This window comes from Salvelinus alpinus, chromosome 11 (genome assembly GCF_045679555.1).
Source record: "Salvelinus alpinus chromosome 11, SLU_Salpinus.1, whole genome shotgun sequence".
Classification (NCBI taxonomy): domain Eukaryota; kingdom Metazoa; phylum Chordata; class Actinopteri; order Salmoniformes; family Salmonidae; genus Salvelinus; species Salvelinus alpinus.
In genome coordinates this window covers 29,854,983-29,879,733 of record NC_092096.1, presented here as the reverse complement: position 1 = coordinate 29,879,733, position 24,751 = coordinate 29,854,983, and the positions used below count along the sequence as shown (strand labels likewise).

At 44.2% G+C, this 24,751-nt stretch overlaps 1 protein-coding gene across 1 annotated transcript; it reads right to left on the bottom strand.

The window, feature by feature from the left end:
• LOC139533910 (guanine nucleotide-binding protein G(i) subunit alpha-1) lies at window positions 1–23,429 on the bottom strand. The gene is made up of 9 exons (XM_071332392.1): window positions 22,808–23,429; window positions 13,231–13,273; window positions 12,668–12,809; window positions 12,287–12,444; window positions 11,011–11,139; window positions 6,397–6,526; window positions 4,341–4,494; window positions 1,803–2,023; window positions 1–889 (listed from the first exon to the last, which is right to left on the bottom strand). The coding sequence occupies exons 1-8, from the start codon at window positions 22,923–22,925 to the stop codon at window positions 1,833–1,835; spliced, it is 1,065 nt and encodes a 354-aa protein (XP_071188493.1). The 5' UTR covers window positions 22,926–23,429; the 3' UTR covers window positions 1–889; window positions 1,803–1,832.
• Window positions 23,430–24,751: the final 1,322 nt, after the last annotated feature.

The following is a 24,751-nucleotide window of genomic DNA, read 5'->3' as shown; positions in this document are numbered from 1 at the left end:
TGGTTTGTAAAGGGTTTTATTAGCAAAATAAGGGAATGAGTGTACAAAGGCTCCCCGTCTGTTGGAGAACACACAAACAGCTGTGGCTGGTTAGACCATAACCATGCGTTTGTTCCCCATCCATTTTTACTTTACAATTGTGATTCTGCAGTGATCGCAGAGACCAAGTCCCCGAAGCCACCTTAAATAAAGCTTAAAATATACAGTAAAATATGACTCCGATTCTGTATGACTCCTATTCTGTAATTCCACAGCATAACGTAAGCTCCTTGACCTAGCTAGGGTTCATATTGGATATGGTGTACTGTTAAAAACCACATCCCTTTGTCAGTATGGGACAGCCTGTGGGGAGGGCTGTGTTGGTCACCATCGAGACACACATACACACCTTTGGACCACGGGGAATTTCGCCACTAAATTGGTTGGGAATGTGCACAAAAGATTGTTAATATCCCTCAGGAAATGTTTCACCTTTTATGTTGGAACGATTTCAGCTGGCAAATGTTGTTTTTTTGCAATTTGGTCAGTGACTGCAGAGAAAAAGGACATGAGCTCAAATAAAATCCTTTTCCCCTAACAATTGGGGAGGGAGAAAATGAATATTTTCACCAAAAGGCAAGCTTCCTTTTCCAGAGAGGGCTTAAAAAAGGAACAAACTAAATAAAACAAGCTTGCTCTTCCAAAAAATAAAAGTGTGAAAATGATTTTACAACGACACAAACATCCAACACAAATGTTTTAACGCTAATTCAAAATGTTCCAAGACAAAAACATAAATAAATCCGTTAAAAGTGGCATATAGTACAGCAATGGTCCATAATTGATTCTCCCCACTCAGATTCTTGTGAACTTCTCCCCGAAAACGCACATTATGCTGGCTTTTCACCGCCTAGAGAGAGAAAGAGCGAGAAATAGAGAAAGAGTGAGAGAGAAATAGACACCATTAGATATTATTGTATGCTTGGGGGTACAAAAGGCCGTTCCATTCAAATATCCTTAAAATATTGTTTGACCATGCCATGATCATCTCCCAAACATCTTAATGGAGCAGAACATTTAATTAGGCTCCCGAATGAAGAGGGCCTTGATTTGAGCTGATTAGATTTAACAAGCGTTTGATCATGAAAGGGTTAAACTGCATCTGAGGCAGCCTGGAAGAAGCGCAACTTGGAACAAATCAAATACGTCAACTGATTTTAAAACGTTTGAAGTTGGATGCCAGTCGTCAGGAGGTAGAGATACACACGACAACAAGAGCTCCTGTGGATAACTTTCACCATCTGGGAAAGCTAGCATACTAGTTTAGCATACTGACTATGTGGATAATACCGTGCAGCCTTCCTGAAACCGGCCTTGGCTATAACTGCAGCATGCTTGTGTAACGGATCTCAGTGTGCTGCTAACAGTTTGGCTTCCTCCACTCTCCCTGTCCCCATACTGGGCTCGAACCAGTGATCCTCTGCTTCGCAAACAGACGTGACCTCCCACCTTGACAACGTACCAACCGTTTGAGCTATCGAACTGTTGGCTGCGACATTTGAAGCTCGCTGTGGAGTGAGCATACGTTATGTTTGTAAGTCCTCAACACTGGCACTGTGAGCACTCATGGCAGCCACCAGTCAGACATGTGCCCTCAACCATGTAGCCCCAACATCGATCCCCCAGCACTTTACACATACGAACACAAGTTCACAGGTCTGCAGTGCGTGGGCAGGGCTATGTTGCAAAAGGAGAAGTGATGAGAAGGGAGAGAGAGGGAAAGATTGATGGAGAAAGGGAACGGAAAAAAAAGGTGCGCTCACCAGAAATCTTCCATCGATCAAATCCAGGTCTTAGAAGAGTCCACAGTCCTTCAGGTTGTTCTTGATGATGACGTCAGTGACGGCGTCGAAAACAAACTGCACGTTCTTGGTGTCGGTGGCGCAGGTGAAGTGGGTGTAGATCTCCTTGGTGTCCTTCCTCTTGTTCAGGTCCTCAAACTGACACTGGATGTAGGCCGCAGCTTCCTCGTATGTGTTGGAGCCTAGCCGCAAGACAAGAAAACCCCCACATTTCTAATGACTTTCCTCATAAGGCGTAATCCCAGCCTCTACTTCAGGCATTATCACTATGTCATGAATTGATGTCAATAGGAGACGAAGTGAGAATTAAACTGAAGTGCAAGACAGTACATCAACTCAGCAAAAAAAGAAACATCCTTACTGCATTTATTTTTAGCAAATTTAACATGTGTATAATATCTGAACAAAGGGGGAGGGGTCAAAATCAAAAGTAACAGTCAGTATCTGGTGTGGCCACCAGCTGCATTAAGTACTGCAGTTAATCTCCTCCTCATGGACTGCACCAGATTTGGCAGTTCTGGGGGGAATGGCCCTAGCCCTCACCCTCCGATCCAACAGGACCCAGACGTGCTCAATGGATTGAGATCTGGGCTCTTCGCTGGCCATGGCAGAACACTGACATTCCTGTCTTGCAGGAAATAACCCACAAAACGAGCAGTATGGCTGGTGGCATTGTCATGCTGGAGGGTCATGTCAGGATGAGCCTGCAAGAAGGGTACCACATGAGGGAGGAGGATCTCTTCCCTGTAACGCACAGCGTTGAGATTGCCTGCAATGACAACAAGCTCAGTCCGATGATGCTGTGACACACCGCCCCAGACCATGATAGACCCTCCACCTCGATCCCGCTCCAGAGTACAGGCCACGGTGTAACGCTCATTCCTTTGACGATAAACGCAAATCCGACTATCACCCCTGGTGAGACAAAACCGCGACTCGTCAGAGAAGAGCACTTTTTGCCAGTCCTGTCTGGTCCAGCGTCGGTGTGTGCCCGTAGGCGGCGCTGTTGCCGGTGATGTCTGGTGAGGACCTGCCTTACAACAGACCTACAAGCCCTCAGTACAGCCTCTCTCAGCCTAATGCGGTCAGTCTGAGCACTGATGGAGGGATTGTGTGTTCCTGGTGTAACTCGAGCAGTTGTTGCCGCCATCCTGTACCTGTCCTGCAGGTGTGACGTTCGGATGTATCGATCCTGTGCAGGTGTTGCAGTGGTCTGCCACTGCGAGGACGATCAGCTTTCCATCCTGTCTCCCTGTAGCGCTGTCTTAGGCGTCTCACAGTACGAACATTGCAATTTATTGCCCTGGCCACATCTGCAGTCCTCATGCCTCCTTGCAGCATGCCTAAGGCACGTTCACGCAGATGAGCAGGGACCCTGGGCATCTTTATTTTGGTGTTTTTCAGAGTCAGTAGAAAGGCCTCTTTAGTGTCCTAAGTTTTTATAACTGTGACCTTAATTGCCTACCGTCTGTTAGTGTCTTAATGACCGTTCCACAGGTGCATGTTCATTAATTGTTTATGGTTCATTGAACAAGCATGGGGAAGTGTTTAAACCCTTTACAATGAAGATCTGTGAAGTTCTTAGGGATAGCCCCCTTTTTTTCAATATTCGCCTAAAATGACATACCCAAATCTAACTACCTGTAGCTCAGGCCCTGAAGCAAGGATATGCATATTCTTGGTACCATTTGAAAGGAAACACTGAAGTTTATGGAAATGTGAAAGGAATGTAGAAGAATATAACACAATAGATCTAGTAAAAGATAATACAAAATCTTTGAAATGCAAGAGACAGGCCATAATGTATTATCCCAGCCCACGTGCAATTTAGATTTTGGCCACTAGATGGCATCAGTGTATGTGCAGCATTTTAGACTGATCCAATGAGCCATTGTACTTCCGGTCAAAATGTTGTATCATGACTGCCCAAATGGTATCATGACTGTGCCTAATTGGTTTATTAATAACTTTTCATGTTCAAAACTGTGCACTCTCCTCAAACAATAGCATGGTATTCTTTCACCGTAATAGCTACTGTAAATTGGACAGTGCAGTTAGATTAACAAGAATGTAAGATTTCTGCCAATATCAGATATGTCTATGTCCTGGGAAATATTCTTCTTTGTTACAACCTCATGCTAACCTCATTAGCCTATGTTAGCTCAACCGTCCCATGGAAGGGACACCGATCCCGAAGAAGTTTTTAAAAAGGTAGAAGTGACTCATGTCTGTTGAACGTCTCCTGTTACAACACTGATACGGTGGAACATACCAGCTGCATATGTTCAGTAACTACAGTATATTACCAGCGCTATATGTTTATATGAGATCCTCTTTCCACTCATGTAGAAATTCAATTATATTTGTTCAGGTGTGCAACTGACAAAGAAATCATTGAAAATGTACAGACAACTCCAGCGATAAGTCACACACAATTCACAGTTATCCGCAATCATTCTATAAACAGTCTACCATGGCTGGTTGGCTGTGTTACTGTACCTGCGTATTCTGGGTAACAGATAGTTAGAGGACTCTTCTTGATCTTCTCCTCAAACAGGTCTTTCTTGTTAAGGAAGAGGATGATTGAGGTGTCTGTGAACCACTTGTTGTTGCAGATGGAGTCAAACAGCTTCATGCTCTCATGCATCCGGTTCTGGGGCGAGAAGAAGGGCAACATTGGACAAGGGTTTTTGTGGGGCTTCGAGCTACAGGCCTTCATCTGCACTAATGTGGAAAAACGGACAGGTGAAAGCAAAACACCTGCTAGGACGTCCACCATATTGATTTATCCTATGTTTTCAGATCAGTACAGATGAAGGAAAGGAGTTGAGGAGAGAAAGCCTCTTTAGACTATCGAGATATACTCAGAAACATGTTTGGACTCGTAGAGACAGTTTCACAGACCCAGAATGAAGCTTAGTCCAGCACTAAAATGCATGTTCAATGTAAATATTATATTGAGAAGGATTTTTTGTTCAGGATTTGGCTGGTTTCATACAGATATACAGTACCAGTCAAAAGTTTGGACACACTACTCATTCCAGAGTTAGCTTTATGGAATAATAGTGAAGACATCAAAACTATGAAATAACACATATGGAATCATATAGTAACCAAAACAATCTTCAACAAATCAAAATATATTTTATATTTTTCAAAGCAGCCACTTTTTTCCTTGACAGCTTTGCACACTTGGCATTCTCTCAACCAGCTTCATGAGGTAGTCACCTTGAATGCATTTCAATTAACAGGTGTGGCTTGTTAAAAGTTAGTTTGTGGAATTTCTTTCCTTCTTAATGCGTTTGAGCCAATCAGTTGTGTTGTGACAAAGTAGGGGTGGTATACAGAAGATAGCCCTATTTGATAAAAGACCAATTCCATATTATAGCAAGAACAACTCAAATAAGCAAAGAGAAATGATAGTCCACCATTCATTTAAGACATGAAGGTAAGTCAATCCGTGAAAGTTCAAGAATTTTGAAAGTTTCTTCAAGTGCAGTCGCAAAAACCATCAAATGCTATGATGAAACTGCTACAGGAATGGAAGACCCAGAGTTACCTCTGCTGCAGAGGATAAGTTCATTAGAGTTATCAGCCTCAGAAATTGCAGGCCAAATAAATGCTTCACAGAGTTCAAGTAACAGACACATCTCAACATCAACTGTTCAGAGGAGACTGCGTGAATTCAGGCCTTCATGGTCGAATTGCTGCAAAGAAACCACTACTAAAGGACACCAAATAGAATAGACTTGCTTGGGCCAAGAGACACGAGCAATGGACATAAGACCGGTGGAAATCTGTCCTTTGGTCTGATGAGTCCAAATTTGAGATGTTTGGTTCCAACCGCCGTGTCTTTGTGAGACGCAGAGTAGGTGAACGGATGACCTCCGCATGTGTGGTTTCCACCATGAAGCATGGAGGAGGTGATGCGATGGTGTGGGGGTGCTTTGCTGGTGACACCGTCAGTGATTTACTTAGAATTCAAGGCACACTTAACCAGCATGGCTACCAGAGCATTCTGCAGGGATACGCCATCCCATCTGGTTCGCGCTTAGTGGGACTATCATTTGTTTTTCAACAGGACAATAACACCTCCAGGCTGTGTAAGGGCTATTTGACTAAGAAGGGGAGTGATGGAGTGCTGCATCAGATCACCCAACCTCAACCCAATTGAGATGGTTTGGGATGAGTTGGACTGCAGAGTGAAGGAAGAGCAGCCAACAAGTGCTCAGCGTATGTGGGAACTCCTTCAAGACTGTTGGAAATGCATTCCAGGTGAAGCTGGTTGAGAGAATGCCAAGCGTGTACAAAGCTGTTATCAAGGCAAAGGGTGGCTACTTTGAAGAATCTAAAATATATTTTGATTTGTTTAACACTTTCTTGGTTACTACATGATTCCATGTGTTATTTCATAGTTTTGATGTCTTCACTAGTATTCTACAATGTAGAAAATAGTAAAAATAAAGAAACCCTTGAATGAGTAGGTGTTTCCAAACTTTTGACTGGTACTGTCCATGTACTCTTATGTAATGTCCATCGTTGGACAGGAACTCACCATCTCCTCATCTTCAGCCAGCACCAGATCATAGTCGCTGAGCGCCACACAGAAGATGATGGCAGTGACACCCTCGAAGCAGTGGATCCACTTCTTCCTCTCTGACCTCTGACCTCCAACATCAAACATCCTGAGGAGGAAGTGGCGGATAATGCACCAGACAATGTAAACGGAGTATGTTTCCAGGCATGTCGCACACAGGACAAACAACTTTATTGGCCATTGGCCACTAGAGAAAACAGAGCTGTGGCCTGGGGCTCTGGGTTTAAGTGTTAGATGGTTAAACAGGCCACCAGGTGGAAATGACAGAGAATACATGCATTTTTCTTTTTTTGGAGGCTTTTCTGTTTTGTGGAGAGATGGTATACAGTAGAAATGTTCAACACAGAATAAAATATTTAGAAAGTAGGGTATAATTTTTTATAGGGTATAAATGGTTACACTTTGTTAAATGTAATGTTTTTGTATTTTAAATAACATATTCTTGTTTATACCCGTACCAATTTGCACTTTGAGCTGTATAACCCATTAACGCAACACAAGGGAACAAGCCCTAATAATGTCCCCCGCTTTGTGAGCCAGTTTTCACCCATTGGCACAGACGGCTGTGGGGCTCTAATGTACTTAGATATGGTTTGCGTTGGAATGGCTCCACATAGTTCTCTCTGCTGAGTTGCACTGAGTGGCTTGGCTGAACAAACTGTTGAGAAAGAGCATTTTAAAGGGCTTGCTATTCGAATAGGACGTGGAGTGGGGGACAGATGTGATAAAACAACTAAATATGCAGTGTTGGGGAAGCTACTCTGAAAATATAATTCACCAAGCTACCGATTACTTCACACTGGAAGAAGTTAAGCTACACTAATGCTACCATTAAGGAAAATATAGTTTACTTAACTTAAGTTACTTTGAATGTGTAATTTAGCCAATTTAACACAAAACGGTTTCAAGTGACAATTAGGCAGGTATGATATTTTTTGTGCAAAAGAAGTAGTGTGTAGTTCCAGTAGTCAGCTACACCACTACATGGTAAAGAAATAGTGTGTAGTTCCAGTAGTCAGCTACACCACTACATGGTAAAGAAGTAGTTTGTAGTTCCAGTAGTCAGCTACACCACTACATGGTAAAGAAGTAGTGTGTAGTTCCAGTAGTCAGCTACACCACTACATGGTAAAGAAATAGTGTGTAGTTCCAGTAGTTAGCTACACCACTACATGGTAAAGAAGTAGTGTGTAGTTCCAGTAGTCAGCTACACCACTACATGGTAAAGAAGTAGTGTGTAGTTCCAGTAGTCAGCTACACCACTACATGGTAAAGAAGTAGTGTGTAGTTCCAGTAGTCAGCTACACCACTACATGGTAAAGAAGTAGTGTGTAGTTCCAGTAGTCAGCTACACCACTACATGGTAAAGAAGTAGTGTAGTTCCAGTAGTTAGCTACACCACTACATGGTAAAGAAGTAGTGTGTAGTTCCAGTAGTCAGCTACACCACTACATGGTAAAGAAATAGTGTGTAGTTCCAGTAGTTAGCTACACCACTACATGGTAAAGAAGTAGTGTGTAGTTCCAGTAGTTAGCTACACCACTACATGGTAAAGAAGTAGTGTGTAGTTCCAGTAGTTAGCTACACCACTACATGGTAAAGAAATAGTGTGTAGTTCCAGTAGTCAGCTACACCACTACATGGTAAAGAAGTAGTGTGTAGTTCCAGTAGTCAGCTACACCACTACATGGTAAAGAAATAGTGTGTAGTTCCAGTAGTCAGCTACACCACTACATGGTAAAGAAGTAGTGTGTAGTTCCAGTAGTCAGCTACATCACTACATGGTAAAGAAGTAGTGTAGTTCCAGTAGTTAGCTACACCACTACATGGTAAAGAAGTAGTGTGTAGTTCCAGTAGTCAGCTACACCACTACATGGTAAAGAAGTAGTGTGTAGTTCCAGTAGTCAGCTACACCACTACATGGTAAAGAAGTAGTGTGTAGTTCCAGTAGTCAGCTACATCACTACATGGTAAAGAAGTAGTGTGTAGTTCCAGTATTCAGCTACACCACTACATGGTAAAGAAGTAGTGTGTAGTTCCAGTAGTCAGCTACATCACTACATGGTAAAGAAGTAGTGTGTAGTTCCAGTAGTCAGCTACACCACTACATGGTAAAGAAGTAGTGTGTAGTTCCAGTAGTCAGCTACACCACTACATGGTAAAGAAGTAGTGTGTAGTTCCAGTAGTCAGCTACACCACTACATGGTAAAGAAGTAGTGTGTAGTTCCAGTAGTCAGCTACACCACTACATGGTAAAGAAGTAGTGTAGTTCCAGTAGTTAGCTACATCACTACATGGTAAAGAAGTAGTGTAGTTCCAGTAGTTAGCTACACCACTACATGGTAAAGTAGTGTGTAGTTCCAGTAGTTAGCTACACCACTACATGGTAAAGAAGTAGTGTGTAGTTCCAGTAGTTAGCTACACCGCTACATGGTAAAGAAGTAGTGTGCAGTTCCAGTAGTCAGCTACACCGCTACATGGTAAATAAGTAGTGTGTAGTTCCAGTAGTCAGCTACACCGCTACATGGTAAAGAAGTAGTGTGTAGTTCCAGTAGTTAGCTACACCACTACATGGTAAAGAACTAGTGTGTAGTTCCAGTAGTTAGCTACACCGCCACATGGTAAAGTAGTGTGTAGTTCCAGTAGTTAGCTACACCACTACATGGTAAAGAAGTAGTGTGTAGTTCCAGTAGTCAGCTACACCACTACATGGGAAAGAAGTAGTGTGTAGTTCCAGTAGTCAGCTACACCACTACATGGTAAAGAAGTAGTGTGTAGTTCCAGTAGTTAGCTACACCGCCACATGGTAAAGTAGTGTGTAGTTCCAGTAGTTAGCTACACCACTACATGGTAAAGAAGTAGTGTGTAGTTCCAGTAGTCAGCTACACCACTACATGGGAAAGAAGTAGTGTGTAGTTCCAGTAGTCAGCTACACCACTACATGGTAAAGAAGTAGTGTGTAGTTCCAGTAGTTAGCTACACCGCCACATGGTAAAGTAGTGTGTAGTTCCAGTAGTCAGCTACACCACTACATGGTAAAGAAGTAGTGTAGTTCCAGTAGTTAGCTACATCACTACATGGTAAAGAAGTAGTGTGTAGTTCCAGTAGTCAGCTACACCACTACATGGTAAAGAAGTAGTGTGTAGTTCCAGTAGTCAGCTACACCACTACATGGTAAAGAAGTAGTGTGTAGTTCCAGTAGTCAGCTACACCACTACATGGTAAAGTAGTGTGTAGTTCCAGTAGTCAGCTACACCACTACATGGTAAAGAAGTAGTGTGTAGTTCCAGTAGTCAGCTACACCACTACATGGTAAAGAAGTAGTGTGTAGTTCCAGTAGTCAGCTACACCACTACATGGTAAAGAAGTAGTGTGTAGTTCCAGTAGTCAGCTACACCACTACATGGTAAAGAAGTAGTGTGTAGTTCCAGTAGTCAGCTACACCACTACATGGTAAAGAAGTAGTGTAGTTCCAGTAGTCAGCTACACCACTACATGGTAAAGAAGTAGTGTGTAGTTCCAGTAGTCAGCTACACCACTACATGGTAAAGAAGTAGTGTGTAGTTCCAGTAGTCAGCTACACCACTACATGGTAAAGAAGTAGTGTGTAGTTCCAGTAGTCAGCTACACCACTACATGGTAAAGAAGTAGTGTGTAGTTCCAGTAGTCAGCTACACCACTACATGGTAAAGAAGTAGTGTGTAGTTCCAGTAGTCAGCTACACCACTACATGGTAAAGAAGTAGTGTGTAGTTCCAGTAGTCAGCTACACCACTACATGGTAAAGTAGTGTGTAGTTCCAGTAGTTAGCTACACCACTACATGGTAAAGTAGTGTGTAGTTCCAGTAGTTAGCTACACCACTACATGGTAAAGTAGTGTGTAGTTCCAGTAGTCAGCTACACCACTACATGGTAAAGAAGTAGTGTGTAGTTCCAGTAGTCAGCTACACCACTACATGGTAAAGAAGTAGTGTGTAGTTCCAGTAGTCAGCTACACCACTACATGGTAAAGAAGTAGTGTGTAGTTCCAGTAGTCAGCTACACCACTACATGGTAAAGTAGTGTGTAGTTCCAGTAGTCAGCTACACCACTACATGGTAAAGAAGTAGTGTGTAGTTCCAGTAGTTAGCTACACCGCTACATGGTAAAGTAGTGTGTAGTTCCAGTAGTTAGCCACACCACTACATGGTAAAACAGTTCACTACTGAAAACACTACCTAGATTTGAATTTAGTTGAACTACCACCAAGCTACTGTAAAATGCAGTTCAATTACTAGTTGAACTACATGTAGTTCACTAATCCCCAACACTGGAAATATGGGTATTGACCAGTGAGCCAATCGTTCCCCTTTCCTCTCTGGCATCAGCCAATGGAACACTAGAACAGATATGATTCACTGCTGATGTGGTATGGTCAGCTCTGTCATCCAGTCATAATGAAACCACTGGACTAAGGACACTGCTATGGGTTTGAGCGATTCAATACGCACAGAAGGGAAGTAGATTGAGTTATCCTATTTAAAGTAGGGAATATGACTACACTTAAAAAAGGGATTTGGAGGAAGTGCTCACTTAAAGTGGAGGTCCTTGAAGGTGAAATGTGTCTCCACAATGCCTGTGGTTTTGACTCTAGTCCTCAGGACATCCTGCTGGGTCGGGATATAGGTGGCTTGGGATATCCTGTCCAAATCGTTTAAGTAACTGGAGAAGGGAGGGGGAGAGAGAGAGAGAATGTTTAGATGGGAGTCAATGCATCCAATACACATACTTCAATGGAACAATAGGACAATAAGCTATTCAAATAATAAACAGATCTTGTTTGGCCATGAACCATATCTGCTTCTATATCTTGAACTGGGAAAAACAAGTGACATTTTTTCCACTCTTTTCCACACTATCAGTGCCCCCTTCTGTTGCCTCAGAATGGTCCCTCATCCAATATTTCCACAAATACCCCCTACCCCCTAGCTCAAACAGCCTACCCTGTATTACTCTTCCAAAAGATTACGGCAGCAGTAATTACACACGACTCAGCAGCACTGGTGTTTTAACCCAAACAAACAGCAGAGATCGGTGTCAGCAGCCTCGCTGTAGAGGCCAGTCGGCAGGCTACGTGACGCTGGTCTGTGTCTCTCTCTGTGTGTTTGTGTGTGGTAGCCCTGGCCAAAAGGATTCTGGGTATTGATTTGGAAATGGCCAGCAGCTGTTCCGTTCCAAAACAAGGTGGAGGGGTTTCTCATGGCACACCGCAGGGGCTGCCCCTCTGGTGACTTCACTGGCTTATGGAAAGGCTGTGGCACAATGCGTACGAAAAAAGAACAATCACTTCAAAAAAGAACAACTGAATCGAGGGAGTTGAGCTCCAACGCTGCCCACTGACTGAAAGGGATTTGGACATGTTTTCTAGCTCTGCTGTCTGTGGTGTTTTGCTACCAGGGTTTGGTAAACACAACAGCCCTGGCCAATCTGCTGTTAGACAGCTACATGAGCTAAATGCTAAGGTCAAGGACTCAGCAGACACGCTGAGGCCTGCGTGTTACAGTCCTGCTACAGGGGTGACACCCCCACACAAAACAAATATTGACAGTCTCACTCAAGGTTGAAACACCAAGCGGAATGGACTGTAGGCAGTAGAGACGTCTGCCAGAGAGTGGGCGGGCATCTGTAATAAATGGACTGCTCAAGGCCTTTGGTTATTGCAGAGGAATGAGAATGTATTTACTTCCAGCAGAAGAGAATTAGGGAGGAAGAGGAACTGCAGGAGCTGTGTGTGTGTGTGTGTGTGTATCAGACCAAGCTGAGCAGACTGTGTGAGCAGGACAAGGTGGTGTGTGTGTGTGTGACCCACTATGCTGCAGAGTCGTTGAGCTGGTACTCTCGTGAGCGGCTGAAGCAGGCCTGTACCCCTCCGTCCTTCCACAGGCGTTTGATGACCCCGGCCAGCTCCGCCGTCATGAAGCCTTCCTCTGCCGACCCCGCCAGCACAAACAGCTGTCTCGCATCATCCTGGGGAGAGAGCAGTCCGTCAGCACAACCATCACTATTACCATCAAACCGCCACCATCAGTTCCACTGTGAAAAGCATCCCTACCATCATAACCATCAATAGCATTAATAATAGTGCCGTGGCATCAGTGTTGGGCATGTGATTAGGTGTGTTTATAGTTTTAGTCAGAAGGCTTTGATAAATGCAATCCATCATCATCATCATCATGTCTAGCCCACTCACGGCTCTGGCGGCGTCTCCAAAGTCGATCTTGAGTCGTCCCATGGCTCGGATGACGGCGATGATTGACTGGATGGTGTTGCTGTAGACCACAGCCCTGTACTGTTTACACTCCTCCTCCGAGTAGCCTGCCTCGTGGATGATCCTGACACACGGGACGGAGGACACAACTACAGTCAACCATCATGAGGAACATGGAGCAACACGACACAGTCAGTCACGATGAGGAACATTGAGCAACAACAGTCAGTCACAAGGAGAAACACTTTCTGTTTTTGAGAACATGTTCATTTTTATTAACAGCAAAAAATAAGACAGAAAAATAGCAGACCAATAACCCCCAACACAATGGCAACCTTTCCATCATAAAATGACAGGGGGAAAAAGCGAACATTGATAACAACACTATCCAGGTAACAATGTTTACAGCATCTGAATTGAATGGGGCACAAGGACAATAACAATGACTCATTTCTGAGAACTGTCCCCACAGAAGGGCAAAAACAATGCTTTGTTTTGATTGTGTGGCAGATATGGCATCTGGAAGAATGGAAGGATATACTCACTTCATCTGCTTGACTATTGTGCTCTTCCCCGACTCACCAGCACCTGAGAGAGAGAGAACACATTTACCAAACCAGTCAAAGCCTATAATTTAACTAATTGCAATTATGCAATAAGAGCGATGTGTTCCGAATCTGCAGTGGAATTTGAAGCCAACACTGACCATAATTTATATTGCCTGGTATGGGATTACACTGACATACTGAGAAAGAAAAGTCAATTGTAAAGAGCTACTCATTACAGGCTATTATCCAACCCCTTTTGAAATGGACCATAGTGGAGAACCCTGAGGTGGTCAAACACACTGATCATTTCCCTTCCTGTGTTTCTGTATTGACGTCTCTGACCCAAAGCGTCGCTCTGCAGCCGTCCGGTCGATACAGACCCTCCCCACCTCTCCCTTTATCGGCACATTTCAACAGCAGCACTAACACAGCATTATGGAACTACCTACTGCAGCAGGAACCAATGACCCATCTCAGGCAGCGTCGCAAGACTCACTGAATGAGCAGCACCATAGCAAAACACAGTAACATTCAGAGAGTGCAGAGTGATGAGTGAGTGTGTGCGTTGGGATGGGAGTACAGTGAAGGGACAGAGGTGAATACATTATGGTCCTCAGTATTATTGCAAAGGCCAAATCACAGGCAGTACATTCCTCATCATCTACATTAACAGCAGTGAAGCATGCAGCCTGCAGTAGTTCCCAGCAACCACTAACACACTATCAACACAACGCTGCTATCAACCAGTTAATATCTGGTCATTGGGTCTTTGTACATTAAATTAGTTAGTTGTCAGCTCTGATATACCACCAGAAAGACAACGATCACCAGTTGTAACCAGTGTTTGCCTTAAAGGGCCTATGAGCGCATATTGTGTTACTTCAAGATGGTACAAGCCTTCTATATTGAATTACACATTACTGACTGATAGGCTGTGTAAACCACTCACACATGAGGACAAGAGCCGGGAGGGTGGACACTAAAGCTAGCAGCCAATGAGTGTGAGGCGGAGAGGTGATTGACATGGCAATACTCCTATGAGAGAGGCAGGGAACACAGAATAAGCGTTGCTTGGGCCTGGCTGCTGCTAGGGGCTCCGTGCCGCCGTCACACTGCCATGGCAACCGGATCCGTTACCAAAGACATCTCAGCGCTCGCCACACGATCACCTGAGGAGGATTAGGGGTGGTTGTGTAGTGATGGCTCATCTCCATAGCCGGGCATGTATTATTGATAGGCAAATGTCCCCAAACTGCACGCAATGTCCCCATAACACATAAGTAGAGGATGTGTCATGGAGATTGACTAAGCCAGGCCCCTCCTCGACAATGTCCACCGGTGGGTTTTTCCACTCAGGGACAGTCAGGCTACTGGGAAATATGGGTTGTCCCTGAAAACAAACATGTTGTTTTCACTTGTTTCGTGAGCTCAGCTCGGACACAATAAACACGGTCAGAAAAAGGGGAACTGTAGCCATGTCAGTCTAAATGCAACTACCAAAGTAGTATATAACATTATAATACAATGTTGTTGTTACTAGTGTGATTAAAGTTCTTTACTGTTTATTCAAAACTGTCCAGGCAATACTAACACCCATCTGAGTTGTCAGGAGGAAGCTAGTTCTGTAACACCCAATCTTCCCATCTCGCAAGACCCAGCTAGTATTGCATTACAGCAAGACAACGAGCACATGCACGCCACACACACACACACCACGTCAGGGCTTCTCGCTGTGGCAAGTGAAACGTAGGGGCCTGGAACTTTCCCTAACGCAGAAGAGAACCTGAAACCAACATGTAGAAGTGAATTCCTGTGGACAAGCCTTTCTCCAGAGCCTTAGAGCATGCTGATACAGAGTGCGTGTGTGAGAATGTTAAAACACACAGTGTGCACCCCAGGCAGGTACCTCCTACTGTTCAGCCTAATTGGAATGGCTTTCACCAGAGGACAAATTGTTTTAATTACATGTCACTGCTGTGGCCCTGGCCCCAGAGAGGAGGACTAACATGTCTCATTGCTCCGGAGCTAAACAGTCACATGTGCCACTAAGAACCCCAGAGGGACTACGAGACAGCAGACACACGTGCACTGTAACACACACGTGCACGCACACAGACACACAGCATTGGCAGCAGGTAAAGTCACCTCCCTCCTTCTGCTAAGGGCCTCAGTGCCTAGGCAGCGACACAACACAGCATTCTACTCCCTACCACACTGGCTGGCTGCCTCTCAATCTAGAATAAACATACCCTCTTTACAGGCCGTTGTGTGTTCACTGAACCCTCCCTCCAGATATGTTTTACTGTCTGACCGACACACACTTGATATCTCAATATGGAACACAAACCCTGCATAGGGTCAACAAAATGTACACTAGCAAGTCATAGGAATAATTATTGAATGATAATCGCCAAGGTACTGTTCCCTTATGACATTTATTTAAGTAAGGCAAACAAACACTCCAGTCTGGACTGACTGACCTTGCTCTGTCCTTCAACTCTAAAGTTACTGGGGTGGGGCCACACCCCTATTACATCACTAAAGTCTAATGGCCCTGATTTGAGCCACATGGGCCATTAAAGAAAGCAAAGGCTGAAAAGTGGACCTCATGGGCTGGGACAGACAGAGTCATGTTACCCACCCACAATTTGATACACCCATCAAAGAGCCAGACCAAAACCACAGCGAGGCAGCTGCTTTCTGGCGGTTGGGAAAATACTATTTTAAGAAAAATTGTTGAGGCCTGCAAACAAAAAATGGACGTTTACAGAACAGTACTTCTAAATGCCACCAACCATCCAACCCAGCTCTCCTAGAACTTCCCCCAAGGTGGTTTTCCACAGAGAGTAAAGAGGACATGCATGTCGACAATGAAGGAACGTTTCACAAAGGGCTGTGGTAGGATTGGCTACAATCAAGTCTTCATTCCAAATGACAGCTCTATTGCATTTTAATCTTAAGTGATGATTAAGTTTGAGCTTTTATATAATACCAGGGTGGGGAGAATCGCTTTTGGAGTTCCTCCCACTCTCTCAGAGCTCAGTCTCTCTGCCTGTCCCGGAGTTGAGGGCTTTCAGATCTAATGAGCCGAGGGGTTTTCTGTCTGGGTCACCAGAAGAACCAGGGCACGTCCTGCCTGGGGTTCAGTTGGGCTGGCCAGGGCATACAGTCCTCTGGGAGAGGGGGAAAGAGGGCCAGGGCTGAGAGGGAGTGAGGGCCAGGGCTGAGAGGGAGTGAGGGACAGGGCTGAGAGGGAGTGAGGGACAGGGCTGAGAGGGAGTGAGGGACAGGGCTGAGAGGGAGTGAGGGACAGGGCTGAGAGGGAGTGAGGGACAGGGCTGAGAGGGAGTGAGGCAGCGAGGGACAGGGCTGAGAAGGAGTGAGGCAGCGAGGGACAGGGCTGAGAAGGAGTGAGGGACAGGGAACAGGGCTGAACAGGCTTACAGCTGGGCCTGGCTCACTCTCCATGAACCACATTAGTGGTGCCACATTAGCTGGCCCCATCCCTCGTTACCATCGGGAGCTGTTGAGCCTGTGAGTGACTCACAAGGGAACCCAGGAAGTTACAGTAGCATTAACCCATCAGGGAGTCATGTAGCTAAATCAGCTGGATTCATCTGTCCACATCCAGATCAATGGATAATAGATTTAGGAAACAAACTCCATGCAGGCCGATACTTTACTGGAAGTGACCAGTAACAGCAGTAGATCTAACGGGACGGTGCTGGAGAAGCTACTGAATTCCTCATAATTCATAAGCACTTCAGTTTACAGTAGACCTACATAAATCACAAGATGTGATAAATGACATGGTGAAATAGCAGATACAGTGATAGCCTAGGAATTGCTTGTTTGTTTATTTGAGAGTTATTACTACAAATTTGGTAACAGGTAATTAATTACCATGTGTTGAACTATTTGAAGTACAAGAAAGACACATGATTTCCTATCAAACATCCGGGAAATACAAGTGGAAGCATTAGTACTGTAAAATAAAGTACTACCCATAACGCTTTACATAAAATGTTACATAGACCACCTAGAGAAACCTCTCGACACCAATGTGGTTGGGTGTAGTCGGCCTAATATAGACAAGACAAGATGTTGCTTGTACAGACTTGACAACATACACCCAAACATTCAAAGCACTCCTCATACAAATGATTGTTCCTCTGACAGCAGGATGCCGGTATACTCCGCTGACAGACTGCTCATTATCCTGTGTGTGTGTGTCAAGTTTTATTAGTCATATAGGATACACATGGTATACACTGGCCAATGAAATGCTTACATGCAGGTTCCTTCTGGAGAATGCAACAATTGTTTTGTGTTTGTGCGTGCGTGCGTCCTACCGTAAGCCACCCCCCATGAAGTCCACAGCACAGACATGGACAGCCCATCAACGCCACCCGATGTAAAACATGGATGTTTGACGGTTGGTGTCCTTGAAGTGCTTTAGTAGTTAATATTCACCACCGTTTCTGAGGTGCTGCCTGTGCCGATGTATGCCCCATCAGCATCACTGATATGGTTGTGACCTCTTGACCAGGATGTAATTAAACAAAGTATGTTTAGTGGGGCAGCTAGGAGGCAGATGAGAGGAATTGAGACTTTTGTGACAGAAGTATAGTAACAGAAAAGACTAAATATGTAAGCAAACAGAAACCAAAACACCTTCCTCCTCAATTTATAATGAGTGTTAGAGTTTAGACCTGATCTAGTACATTCCTTCCTGTTGCTCCTCTATTAGCATATCTCACGGTCATCTGACGAGGCTGGGTGTGTTACCTGGTTACCAACCTGAACGGCTGACACAGGAAGCAGGTCAGGGTGCCAACACGCAAACAGGTTTCAATGTCACGCACACAAGTACAGGGAAATTTCTTGCAAGCTCTAACACGCTGACCTTGCGTTGCAAAATAAATTGACAAATACATGTTAGTCAATCATTTCATCTAAACTGCTCACGTGCGTCAACGAACATCTGCAAGGCCAGGTGAAAAATAGAACTTGGTGAAAAATAGAACTTGGTTCGATTTTTGACGTGCTGCAGGTCCCACCTCTCCCATCTCCTCGTTGGTTTTTAGGAGCATATACCCACGTGGGTGATTGAAAGATGAACCGCGGTCCACACTCCAGTCAGTGGTGGTAATGCACCTTAAAGTTGGTTGCCAAACGACAAAGTCCGACGACCACCACCATATTACTATTAGGAATAAGGTGACAAGTCATCAGGATATATTATTATAAAAAAAAAAAAGAGTAGCAGCAGCGTAAATTATGATTGTATGCGAGTGTGTGTGTGCGTGTAGTCCATATAAATGTGTGTGCATGTTATGGGTGTTGGAGTGTTAGTGTGTATAGACAGGGGTCAATTCATTTAGTCTGTGTATCCATTCTGTTAGCTATTTAGCAGTTTTATGGCTTGGGGATAGAAGCTGATCAGGAGCCTGTTGGTGTCAGACTTGATGCACTGGTACCGCTTGCCATGAGGAAGCAGAGAGAACAGTCTATGGCTTGGGTGGCTGGAGTCTAATGGTTTTCCGGACCTTCCATTCACACCGCCTGATATAGAGATTCTGGATGGCAGGGAGCTCGGCCCCTGTGATGTACTGGGCTGTCTGCAACACCCTCTGTAGCACCATGCGATCGAGGGCGGTGCTATTGCCATACCAAGCAGTGACGCAGCTAGTCAAGATGCTATCAATGGTGCAGCTGTAGAACTTTGAGGATTTGAGGGCCCTTGCCAAACCTTTTCAACTTCCTGCCGTTGAGGGAGAGGTTGTTGTCCTTGCACCAGACTGCCAGGTCACCGACTTCCTACCTGTAGGCTGTTTCCTCATCACCGGTGATCAGGCCTACCACAGTCATGTCATCGGCAAACTTGGTGTTGGAGTCACGCAGTCGTGTGTGAGAACAGGGAGTACAGGGGGGGACTAAACACACACCCCTGTGGGGCCCATGTGTTGAGGGTGAGCGTGGCAGCCTGGGGTCAGTCCGTCAGGAACTCCAGGATCCAGTTACAGAGGGAGGTGTTTAGTCTCAGGGTCTTAAGCTTGGTGATGAGCTTTGAGGGGACGATGGTGTTGAACGCTGAGCTGTAGTCAATGAACAGCATTCTTACGTAGCTATTCCTCTTATCTAGGTGGGTGAGGGCAGTATGGAGTGCAATTGAGATTGCGTCATCTACAGATCTGTTTGAGTGGTATACAAATTGGAGTGGGTCTATGGTGTCTGGAATGATGGAGTTGATGTGTGCCATAACCAGCCTTTCAAAGCACTTCATGATTACAGAATGATGGAAGTCATCTTAAAATATGGAGATTACAGACTGGGACAATGAGAAGTTGAAAACTACTGTGACTATGCCTGCCATCTGATCTACGCATTCCCTGACAACGCACCCTGGAATACTGTCCTGACCCGTGGCCTTGCGACTGTTTACCTGATTAAAGACCTTACTCACGTCGGCCTCGGAGAGCGAGAACAACAACCGAAGCAGCAACAACGTAACATAGCACCTCTTTGTATAGGTATGTATGATATTGGGGGAGACCATTTATTTCTTATTGATACATTGAACAAAAATAGAAATGCTACAATTTCTAAGATTTTACCGAGTTACAGTTCATATGAGGAAATCAGTCCATTGAAACAAATTCATTAGGCCCTAATCTATGGATTTCACATGACTGGGAATATAGATATGCATCGGTTGGTCACAGATGAATAAAAAAAAGGTAGGGCGTGGATCAGAAAACCAGTCAGTATCTGGTGTGACCACTATTTGCCTCATGCAGCGCAACATCTCCTTTGCATAGAGTTGATCAGGCTGTTGATTGTGGCCTGTGGAATTTTGTCCCACTCCTCTTCGATGGCTGTGCGAAGTTGCTGGACATTGTCGGGAACTGGAACACGCGGTCGTCCGTACACGTCAGTCCATTGCATCCCAAACATGCTCAATGGGTGATATGTCTGGTGAGTATGCAGTCCATGGTAAAACTGGGACATTTTCAGCTTCCAGGAATTGTGTACAGATCCTTGTGACATGGGTCTGTGTATTATCATGCTGAAACATGAGGTGATGGTGGCAGATGGACACGACAACGGGCCTCAGGATCTCGTCACAGGTTCTCTGTGCATTCAAATTGACCTTGATAAAAGGTAATTGTGTTCGTTGACCGTAAGCTTAGGCCTGCCCATACCATAACCCCACCATGGGGCTCTCTGTTCACAACATTGCCATCAGCAAACCGCTCGCCCACACAACGCTATACACGCTGTCTGCCATCTGCTCGGAACAGTTGAAACTGGGATTCATCCATGAAGAGCACACTTCTCCAGCGTGCCAGTGGCCATCAAAGGTGAGCATTTGCCCACTGAAGTTGGTTACGACACGAAACTGCAGTCAGGTCAAGTGGTGAGGATGACGAGCATGCAGAGGAGCTTCCCTGAGGCGGTTTCTGACAGATTGTGCAGAAATCCTTCTGTTGTACAAACCCACAGTTTCATCAGCTGTCCAGGTGGCTGGTCTCAGACTACCCCGCAGGTGAAGAAGCCAGATGTTGAGGGCCTGGGCTGCCATGGTTACACATGGCCTGCGGTTGTGAGGCCGGTTGGATGTACTGCCAAATTATTTAAAACGATGTTGGAGGCAGCTTATGGCAGAGAAATTCTCTGGCAACAGCTCTGGTGTACATTCCTGCAGTCAAGCATGCCAATTGCACACATCCTCAAAAGTTGAGACATCTGTGACATTGTGTTGTGACAAATGTACATTTTAGAGTGTCCTTTTATTGTCCCCAGCACAAGGTGTACCTGTGTAGTGATCATGCTGTTTAATACACCTTATTGATATGCCACATCAGATGGCTGGATTATCTTGGCAAATGAGAAATGCTCACTAACAGGGATGTAAACAATTTGTGCGTATGGAAAAGAGAAAATCTTTTTGTGTGTATGGAAAATGTCACTTTACATCTTGTGTTTATATTTTTGTTAAGTAAATGATTTTGGGAGAGACCATTTTCAAAAGAGTTCAAAATATTGGACATCACAGGTCTGGGATTGACTTTACACAAACTTTAGAATTTCACTCAGAAGAATATTTGGAGACCTAAGTCGCAGCCTGCAGCATGACCATAGTACTTGACCCGACTTGCTTCGAATCGGTTTCATCACTCATAGCAATGCAGATGAATGTAGCCTAGGCTCTAAACAACAAGGATGAGGCTTATACCATATAACCATACACCACAAACCTCTAAGTGCCTTATTGCTAATATAAAACTGATTACCAACGTAATTAGAAAAGTACAAATAAAACTTATCATAGCCGTGGTATACCACGGGTGTCAGCAAATCAGCATTCAGTGCTCGAACCACCCAGTTTACAAATGGTAAATATCAGCATGTACAACTAGAAGAAAATAGCAGGAAATCAAAACAAAAAACACAGGGACAACGTCCTCCAAAAGCTTTCATAGCCATCCACCGACAGGCCTATAGTTTTACAGGTATTTCAGGACAGCCATTCTTGCTCATGGCATCAGTGAAGAATACCCATATTTATAGAGAAGACACATCCTGTCATTCCCCAATGGAGTGGACGATAGAGCAGTATTTCAAAAACAAATCACTTGTTTCTGTCCAGGGAATGGGCTCCTTTGTTTGTCAATGGAATACCCACGGTTTTAATGGCTGAGTTTAGCCTACTGCTCAATATGTTTTAACATATTGAGCAATAGGCTAAACTCAGAGATAAGTCCATCCACTATTGCACCAACCAATGAGAGAAGCGGTAAGAAAGAGCCTGAAGTTTAATTTAGACATATGTTTATCTAAGCAATGGCGGAATCATAAACAGCATACATCCATTCCTGAAGTAGCAAAAAAGGCGATGAGGTCTCAAACAAAAATGTTTTGAACATAGTAGTATAGTTATTGCAATTCGTTATTCCAACAGTTTCTGGGCCAATTACCAAATTGGAAACATCATATGCACTCAGCTGGACATAGCATTCAAACACAATGCTGCAGACAGGCGACAAGGTGTCAAATGCTGGAGGATTAAGCCAATGAATATGGCCCAGAGAAACCATTTGTGTTGCTGGACAAGCGTAACAAAGGGGGCTACTTTGTTGCAACTGCCTGTAAGGGTGATAACATACCGAAGGCTGGAACTGATGAGCCAGCGTGGACAACGACCTTTGTTCTGCTTATAGGCTAAATCGGAAAATGTTCTTAAACTTTTGTTTTATTGGGTAGTCCAATTTCGCCAATGTGCTTTGATTTCAAGGTCTATGTAAAAGTTGACAATGTTTTACATTTGATGACGACAGCTTGTGTGTTATGCGGAATTGTATGAAATCGTGCAAGAATTCTCAATTCAAATTGTTGCCATTTTGTATATGCAGACCAATTGTATAACGTTATCACTGTAAATAGTGCGTTTGACATTTAGTTACAATGTCGCAATCGCAGCTAATATTACAGTTAAGTTCACGGCTAACCATTGCTTCGTCCCACAATGTTTCACGTTGCGGGACGAAGCAAGGACAAGCACTTCCCTTACCGAGAAGCAGTAGCTTGACCTCTCTTGCGGCTTTCTCCCCGTCGTCCCGCAGATTCCTGTCGATCATTTTACTGCGCTCCACCGCCGCCTTATCGTCCGTGCTCAGGGTACACCCCATCCTCAAGCAAATCCTCCGGACCCGAGTGATGCAAAAATATCAAATATATACAGTACCAACATGCACGGGTTAAAAAGCGAGCCGCTGCTCCCCGAGACCCACACACGCCCTTGTGTGAAAGCTATCGGGTCGCTTGGATTAATACTTTTTTTTAAAGATAAAAAAAAAAGGACCACTATATTCCTATGCTTTCAGTCAGTGTAAGCTATTTCTCTCCTCGTGGCATAAATAGTTCTAAATGAAAACAGTTCCACGGCGAATTGCTCTCTCTGTCTCAGCGCGTCCGTCTTTCACTGCCACAGTGAGCTCTGCTCATTCAACTACAATTACCACCAGTTGGCTACACGAATACTTCCTGCTTCAGGTTTTTCTGTCAAAATACCAGACTGAACTTTGAGTCAATATATTCTGGTCTTTGGAAATGCCTAATACTGTAAGTGACATTTGATATCACATGAGAAAACAATGTACTGTACTTTACTGTTTCTTGTCTGTGTATAACATGTTATAGGGTACACTGGGGCCATCCCACTTCTGACACCAATATAGCTAAACCAAGGCAAACATGCTATTCACCCCCCAAGAGAGACCTCAAGAGATATATTATACGGTTCATGCAGACTATTAGGCAACTAGGGTGTTATGATATATTTTCATCATCAAACCATGAGGGTTGTTAAAGGATACGTGATTTCTTATTCCACGGCTTTATTCTGTGATTCTAGTAGCCTACGCCTAAAGTTAATATACAAGTTACAGTACACATATAATGAATTAAAACATTTTTAATTCCAGAATAAAACAATATCAAAAGGGTATGCAACACCTGAGTTGTAGTTGCATTTCTGCCACCTGGTGGTTTTATAGAGAAAAGACTGATCTCCATGGACAGACCCCTTCTCCACCTTCTGATAGAGATACCATATGAATAGTCTGCATCACAGGAGGCTGCTGAGGGGAGGATGACTCATAACAATGGCCGGAATGGAGTGAATGTAATTGTATCAAACATGTGTTTGATACCCTTCCATTTATTTATTTCCAGCCAGGCATGCAGGGAACATTTCCAGCATGCCTTTTACATAACCTTTTACTTTCAAATAGGGATGTTTAGGAGTACATGCAAATAATGGTGGTGACCCCTGCTATTCTAATGGTTTCCTATAAACAGATTTCCCTTTGTGACCGCAGATACAGGCCAGGTGCTGAGGAGAGTAGAAGAGGTAGATACAGAATTATAACGTGGTATGAGACCGCTCCATACAGCGTTACAGCTTGGCTAATGGAAAGCCCATTTTCAACTAATCTGTTCTGGGTGATACTTTTTCTCGAATGTCCGTGCCCAGTTGGAGGTGGTTCTCCACCTGTGGTCTGTCTGTCTGTCTTACAGAAAAGTCAGGAAGATGTGGAGATGGTGAGCCTGGTCAGAGAGACCATCGGACCAGTGGCTGCTTTCAGGAAGGTGCTGATTGTCAGAGGTCTCCCCAAGACCGGCTCTGGGAAGATCCCTGTGCCAACCTGGTCAACAAGAAGCCATTCACCTAATCTAAATTTAGGATGAATTCAACAAGCCCATTGAATCATATTAAAAAACGTGAGACATTCAGGCCCACTTTGAGGGATAGTTGCATAGAAATTAATAATGGTTGTTTCTGGACAACAAAGGTGGAATTATTCAGTAAGATTCCTGTACAGCTATCAATTTAGTTTTCTGGTGAGCCAGTTGTTGGATAATTTTAATTCATACCACCAAATTGGATAAAAGCTTGAGGATCATATCACATATCAAATGTAATTACATTTAAACTGATTTAATATATAAAAAG

Excerpts from the sequence above, each read along its gene's own strand:
- LOC139533910 (XM_071332392.1), bottom strand. The coding sequence starts at position 22,925 with ATGGGGTGTACCCTGAGCACGGACGATAAGGCGGCGGTGGAGCGCAGT. Across the intron at positions 11,140-12,286 it reads CTCAACGACTCTGCAGCATA|TTACTTAAACGATTTGGACA; the intron begins GTGGGTCACACA and ends TCCCTTCTCCAG. Across the intron at positions 4,495-6,396 it reads TGGCTGAAGATGAGGAGATG|AACCGGATGCATGAGAGCAT; the intron begins GTGAGTTCCTGT and ends TTCTCGCCCCAG.